Here is a 7,762-nt window from a genome sequence, read left to right on the forward strand (position 1 = left end):
ATTCATGGGACCTTAATTGTGTCACATCTTTTTTTATAAAATAAGAAACAGCAGGCCTCTACTGTGATTTTTCTATATTGATTTTCAGTATAAAAATATAGAGTTATATTTAAAAATCTAATTATAAAAGTAGCTATATAAAAGCCCTCAAGGCCACTAGGGAAAAACTAGTGAAAGCTAGATAAAACTTTGAACCCAAGATGCTAGACCGGCATAACTTTGGTCGACGCCACTTCCATGAAAAAACAATTGCCACTTTCACCACTTGGCTAGCAGCATGTTTCCGTAGCTCTGACCTCTGAGTATATATATATATACTAGTATCTACTATAATGGATGCCCACTTTATTGTGTTCATTCATCGCCTCTCACCGTGAGGAGAGGGGAGAACCGGAGATGGGTCCGTGTCTAAGGTGGAGTTCGTGGTTACCTCATGGCTCCGTGCTCTTCTTGGTGCTACTCCTGTCAGTTCTGTGTTCTTCTCGGACGGCGGCTGCTCAGGCTCAGATGCAGCCACAGACCGACCCAACCGAAGGTATGTACCCATGCATATTCACTCGTCGGTCCTTGAAAGCGTGAATTCTGTTGGATCCTCAATGCTTGGGTGGCAGCGGCGGCGGTGAACGCGATACTGGCGAAGCTAGGGCTGAAGGCGCAGCCGTCCTGGAACGTGAGCGGCAACCTCTGCAGCGGCGCCGCCACGGACGACTCGATGATACTGGACGACAACCCAAACTTTAACCCGGCCATCCAGTGCGACTGCACGGACCAGAACGGCACCATCTGCCACGTCACCAAATTGTACAAACCTTAATTTCTTCTCCTGCATCTGTATCAGTCAGAAATGATCAACATGTGAAGTGACTATTGATCTTATTTTTATATTCTTGGATGGAGCAGCAAGATAAATGATCTGGCCGCTGGCCCCATCCCGGAAGAGCTGCGGAACCTCACACACCTCACCAAACTGTATGTGTTTCCTCACTTCCACCCTCGAAACGCTCACTCGGGAACATAAAGATAAAAACCCATAACTGAATGCAGATATTTGCCTTTTGGGCACCAGTGCACCTGGTTGCACAAAATATTTTTTAAAGAAATTATTAGTATGTGCAAAAAATCTCAGAACAATCATGTACGGAGTATGAAGATTTCAATCTTCATAATCGTCCTTTGAAGTTTCAAAAGATAATGTTCCGATGTTGATATTTGCATGAGGAACAAGTAAAAGCGGTCAAATAGGCAAATTTAAAATCGTAAAAACATGACCAAACTTCTCATGTTTACTAAGTCTCCTACATAAATTTTACATCGAGTCATAAGTTTGACTAAACATGCAAAATCTATAATATCATATAAATACATTATGAAAAAAATAGCTTATGGTGGATCTATTGTTATTAATTTGGGAGTGTATATCTTCAGACTTTTTTTGTATATACTCGGTCAAATTATATACCATTAACTTTTTTAACTAAATTTATATGTCATGCACATATATAGGGACGAAGGTAGTATCACAAAAGGATTTCACATATAGATTTTACTATTGGGAATAAAGAGATGAGTGACTAGGCAAAACTTTTGGTATCAGCTGATGCAAATGTTACATATTTAGTTGCCACATGAGGCTGGATGTGACTACCTTGGTCCAAATGCGATGACTTACCATATCACTGCATATTAAATCGATCATACAAAAAAAAAAAAATAGAAGAGGAGATTCACAATCATGCGGCAGGATGATTATGAAGTTTTTGAGCCTACTATGTTCTACCTGATTTGCTCCTGCAGCTACACGTTTGTTGTTCCTCCTTGTCCATGAACTTGGAGTAATCCTCCTCTACGGCATCCTTTGTTTCAAACCTTTGAAATTGTTTTTGGGGAAACAAGTAACTTGTTCATGTCACCTCTTCCATAAACCGTACACTTTTGGACGCCTCCCTCTGTACACAACAAATTAGTAATTACTTACATTAAAGCTACATGCTTTTGTTGCTCTCTCGTTGCACGGGAAATGAACAATGCCACATGAAGAGTGCTCCATTTTGCTTGTTTTCCCTTTTTTTACCTTCAGACAATAATTTGTCCGCAATAATTCGCTGGTAGAAATATTTAACTCTCGAAATAATTTTTCGTCAGCAGCAATATTCAACTTGTTGCACGGGCCGGGCACCATTTATGGCGTTAACAGTGCAACATAAACAGTGCTCCATTTTGTTTTTTTCTTATTTTCTAACAACCATTTTTCCGTAATAATTTGTCGATAGAAATATTCAATTTTCGAAGTAATTTGTCGTCAGTAGAATATTCAAGTTTCAAAGTTATTTGCCACATGCCGATGTTAAGTACGAAATAGACTGTTAACTTCCTAATAGTAATTCCTTCATGGCATATATTCCTGTGACGGCAATTTCTCAGAAGCGGACAAACGCGACAATTTGAACACGAAACAACCTCAAACATAGTTCTAGACGGTAATTACCCGCCAGTATTTCTTCACCGGTGCATAACGCAGTAATTTGGAAAAAAAACCACGTTCACCATCTTTTTACCTAGGGAAAATATTATTGTGACCTTCTATGACACCATCATAAATATATACCTCACCTTCCGCCACCTCTTTTACCCGGGAAGAATACTGTTTGCCTCCTTCTACCGTACCTTTAGAAAGGAATACTAACGTCACCCTCTACCTCATTCAACAGGACAAAATACTAGCATTTTCTTCTGTAGCAACTACAGAAACAAAGACATTGCATCATCAACCCCATCTTTTAGTCGGGGAAAATAGCACCGCATTTTTTCTGGTATTTTTCTAAAAAAAGACTTGCTCTATTATTCGTCACACCTTTTAACCGGCGCAAGTTGTCCCTCCATTCACTACAGATACATTATTGTACCTTTGACATACTACCCATTTTTTCATCACCCTATGATCTTATGGTGTTTTTCGTACATACTACCCTCTTTATTTCATGGCTTCGGGATTACCTATGGGTGATCGGGAAAAATGAGCCATGGCTCTACAGTACCACATTTATGTTTTCTTTAAACAGTGCTTCTACACTAGCACTTCTATAGTACTTCAGTAACCTATACAATGTAGTACTTCGACAATATTACTTCACCTGCTACCTCTTTCAGCTGGACAAAATACTAGCATTTTCTTCTGTAGCTACTCGGGAAACAAACGCGCAACTTCGTCCCGCCTCTTTTAGTCGGGTAAAATAGTATTGCCTTCTAAATAGTGTCTGTCAAAAAGACTTACTCTTCGTCACACCTTTTAACCGGCGAGAGTAGTCCCTCCGGGCACTGCAGCTACAACTTAGTACTGCTAGCATACTACCATATTTTTCCATCACCCTACGATCATCTGTGGTTTTGATACATACTACGCTCCTTTTTATCGCCTTGGGATTACCTAAGAGACATTGGAATAATTGAGCTATGGCGCTTTCACGTTTCTTGAACAGTTCTTCCACACTAGCACTTCTATAGTGTTTCAGTAACCAAACATTTTACTACTTACAATATTACTACCAATAATCTAAATTCCAAGGGCACGGCATGCCGCTACAGAAAACTTCCTAGTTCATATAACAAGACACAAGAATACCTTGTAAGACAGAGCAACACAAGATCATCATAATAAGCATCAGAAGTCACACTAGATCTTTTTTTTTTGCGAGGAAACTGCTGGTGATATTAAAGCACGACAGTTACAAAAAGATCCCAACAAAGAACAAAATTACAGCCCGGTCCTTGAGCAACTCGATGTCACCGGAGCGGAGGAAGACGTGCCGATGGCGCGCCGCTGCTGCATCTCTCCTCAAGCCTTGGATCAAGAGATGTCCCCCTGCAGACGGGAAGTCTTCGGGCCTCGAGCTCCTGGGATCCTCCACCCTCCTCCGTCGATTCCACCCGCGAGCTTTATCATCAGCGGCTTCAAAGACGTCAACTGGATCCGCCGCACCAAGATCCAGAAGGGGAATAGGCGCAACCGACGGCCACAGGGGACCGTGAGCGCGGGGAAGGAGGCGCCTCGCCGCGGAACACCGCCGAGCTCCAACGCCGAAGAGGGCAAGCACCACCTGCATACATACCACCGGCCGCGCCGCCCACCTCAAAGCGCCGCCGGCAGAAAACTTCACAGCTCCTACACTATGTACATCCGGGATTCGAGGCTCCCCCAACCTCCCGCCGCCGGAGCGGCCGGCGGAGGAAGGGGGACCCGTCGAACCAACGGAGGCGAGGCGGATCTGGGAAGGGGTTGAAAAAAACGCCCCTCTCTACTGTGCGGGAGGAGGGGAACGGTCCAAGGTCGTTTTAGAAGTCACACTAGATCAGATACTAATAGGAGGAATTATGATCATTAGCAAGAGAGGATCACAAGTTCATCATACAACTATGGTGTCAAGCTACCAGCACAAGAAAGTGGGTGTCATACGAAGACCGCAAGTTCACCAGCAGATGAGGGGTTAGTATATACCACCTCATCAAAATATACATGCCATTAGAACTTTTTATGCCCTAGTTACCACCAAAATATACATCATAATAAATTCATCACAATCATTGTCGGGGGGAAGACCCCGGATAGGGCAATGGACGCGGAGCAGCCGGCTGGCCACTGGCCGGCTCGCGGCAAAGGCCGGCTGAGGAGCATCCGGCCGGCGCCGTGGCCGGCTGGTCCGGAAGCCGGCTGGCTCTAGGTCCTAGTCGGCCTGGCTACGGCCACCAATGCTGTAGTTGGGCCGGCTTCTACAAGCCATATCCGACTGGGGTTTGTACCTCAGACCGACTCGAGGCTGGCGAGTCTTGCACTGGAAGGAACCGGGTAGGTGATCCGGGTTCCCAAAGTCCACGCTGACTCCATCTTCCGTAAAGCGGGGGCACTGTGGAGCAATAGTGCCACGCGCCGGACAGGCCGTCAGGGCTTACGACGATCCGTACTGGCTACAGTGGCTGACGGCGACAGGGACACCTCCTCCATACCGCTGACCGTGGCAGCCGGATGGGACAGGCCACGATGCCTCAACCACTCCTGACGTCACCGCCTCGGGAAGGAGCGGAAGCCGGAGCCGGCCAAGCCGGCCAGTAAACTATAGGGTCTTATATGTAAAGTGCCGGGCACTACCCCCTCTCGTGCAGGGGATCGATCATTTTATTGCTTTCTCCCACCTACAGAGCTGCCCTGTGAGAGAGACCATAGTCTTCATTAGCCTCTCAGGAGCAGCCGGACACAGCTCTAAGAGCACCATTGTATTGTGTGATCATCATATACACTCATAGCAGGAGTAGAGGTTTTACCTCCATCGGAGGGCCTCGAACCTGGGTACGTCGCCGTGTCGCTCGTGCCCATACCCGCATCCGGATACCGCCGTGAGATCCCTCAGGAACCACTTCGATTAGCCACCCTATGGCATATGCCGTGACGATACCACGACATTTGGCGCCCACGACCCGTCGGCCGGTGTCTTCATCCGGACGGGCCTCACCACCACCACCGGCGAGCGAGTCGCTTCAGGCTTGATCTGGAGATTCGGCTCCCTCGACTGCGTCAGCGACAACGCTGGCTGCTTCGCTGACCGGCCCTTCCCAGCCGGCGGCAGCGTCATCTCCTTCGGCGGCTTCGACGTCTACGTCGCCACCGTCGCACCGCCGCGCTACCCGCGGCAGGTGCTGCGCTGCGCTAGCCCTCCTCCGCGAGCCGGCAGCAGCGCTCCCGCCAGCCCCGCCGTCGTGCAAGTCATGATGGCTGGCGACGAGCCCCCCACCAAGAACCCGCGCATGCGCGGCCCCAACCTGGAGCGCAACATCGACCCCAACGCCTCCGGCTCGGGCCCGAAAGCGCCACCACCACCGTCCCGGCTGGACGCAGTCCGGGCAAAACTGAGCACCCCACTCACGCCTGGTGCCGACCCCACCGCCATCGAGGCGGACTTGGAGGCGCACCGCCAGCTCCTCCTCAAGCAAACCGAAGAACTGGCTGCTGCTAAGCGCCAGATAGAGATCACCCAGCGCGAGTACAACCGCGCCCACGGCCTCACTCCAGGCGGCGATGAGCCAAGCCGAGCTGGCCACATCCGCCGCAGGGGCCGCGACCTTGGCGCTGAGATCGCCCGCGACGGCGCTCCTTCGCCGGCTCCGTCCGCGGAGCTCCCCGTCTACAACACCCCCGACAAGAACGTGCGCGCGGCAGAAGCCGCCGCAGAAGAGCTGAACCGCCTCGAAGGCGAAGAGTTACGCCGCCAGACCAGGCGGGTGACTGAGCTGCTCAACGCAGCCAACAGGGAGATCGCCGACCCGGGTATGTCAATGCCCCCGTAGCTTCTCACGCTCGTGGAGCTGCAGGCAACGACAGGGAAGGCGCCAGGGACACGGCCGAGTCCTCCTCCCCAGCACCAAGCCGGCGCCATGATTCCCGGGCCACGCACAGCTCGGGCCGGCCAAGCCACCAGCCGAGCGGCAGCAGCCGCAGCCGGCCCCCTCCGAGCCGGAACCAGGAGCAAGACTCCGGGCCCCGCCGTCATCACCGGCCGGCTCCAGAAGCAAGCGGCGCACGCCAGCCGGCACACTCCCGGCTGGGCCCGCGCATCGAGCCCGCTGACGCCCGAGACCGCCTCGACCGGCTGGTTCAATCCCGCATCGCGGAAGAAGAGGGGCCAGCCGGCCCAAAGTGCTTCGGGCCGCGGATCCTCAACGAGCCCATGGTCGATGGCTTCCAGCTCCCGCGCGACACCCCCAAGTACGACGGCACCGCCAAGCCGGAAGACTGGCTGCTGGACTACTCCACGGCAGTCGGCATCGCCAAGGGCAACAAGCGCTGGGCTGTGCGCTACTCCCCCCTGATGCTGGTCGGCTTCGCCCGCACATGGCTCAACAACCTGCCAGCCGGCAGCATAAACGGCTGGCTGGACTTCGAAGCCGCCTTCATCAGCAACTTCACCGGCACTTATCGCCGGCCGGGTCGCCCTCAACAGCTTGAGATGTGCAAGCAGGGCCCGGACGAGACGGATCGCGCGTACCTGACGCGTTGGTGCGAGATGCGCAACTCCTGTGAGGGCGTGCACGAGATCCAGGCCATCAGCTTCTTCATGGGCGGCTGCCGACCCAACACCATGCTGTGGCACAAGCTACGCCGCAGCGAGCCCAAGACGATGGCCGCCTTGATGGTCATCGCAGACAAGTACGCGCTGGCAGAGGAAGCCGGCAAGGCGCCGGCTGATGTTTCACCGGCCCCAGCAAGACGGGACAACAACAGGCCGGCTGAGCACAAGCCGGCCGAGGGCGGCTCGCACGGCAGCCGGCGGGACAACTACCGCGGCAAGCGTCACAGCGACCAGCCGAACCGCCGGTACGGCTCCGCCCACGTGGCCGCCGTGGCAGACAACGCGGCAGGCGGCAGCCGCCGCCAGAAGCAAGACCGGCAGTGGAAGCCGAAGTACACCTTCGAGCAGATGCTCGACTCGCCGTGCAAGTACCACAGCGGCAAGAACCCCTCCAACCACACCACCCGCGACTGCCACTTCATGAAGCGGCTGACAAGCGGTGAACCTCTACCGCCTCCACCCCCGCCTCCACCAGCCGGCGGGCCGGGAGGCCAAGCCGGCGCAGAGAACGCCAACCTCGAGCACCACGAGGCTAACCAAGTGCACCATGGCGGCCGATATCTGGCCGAAGACGCCACCTACATCATCTTCACCTCCGAGCCCGAGGACAGGACGAGCCAAGAGCGCCGTTCCCTCGAGGTCAACGC

At 52.3% G+C, this 7,762-nt stretch overlaps 1 protein-coding gene across 1 annotated transcript; it reads left to right on the forward strand.

Moving 5' to 3' along the window:
- The first annotated feature begins 366 nt into the window (after positions 1-366).
- Positions 367-1,018, forward strand: LOC139836083 (probable LRR receptor-like serine/threonine-protein kinase At1g56130). Its single transcript, XM_071826308.1, has 3 exons — positions 367-535; positions 612-801; positions 901-1,018. The coding sequence occupies exons 1-3, from the start codon at positions 397-399 to the stop codon at positions 1,016-1,018; spliced, it is 447 nt and encodes a 148-aa protein (XP_071682409.1). The 5' UTR covers positions 367-396.
- Positions 1,019-7,762: the final 6,744 nt, after the last annotated feature.

This window comes from Lolium perenne, chromosome 2 (assembly GCF_019359855.2).
Source record: "Lolium perenne isolate Kyuss_39 chromosome 2, Kyuss_2.0, whole genome shotgun sequence".
Taxonomy (NCBI): domain Eukaryota; kingdom Viridiplantae; phylum Streptophyta; class Magnoliopsida; order Poales; family Poaceae; genus Lolium; species Lolium perenne.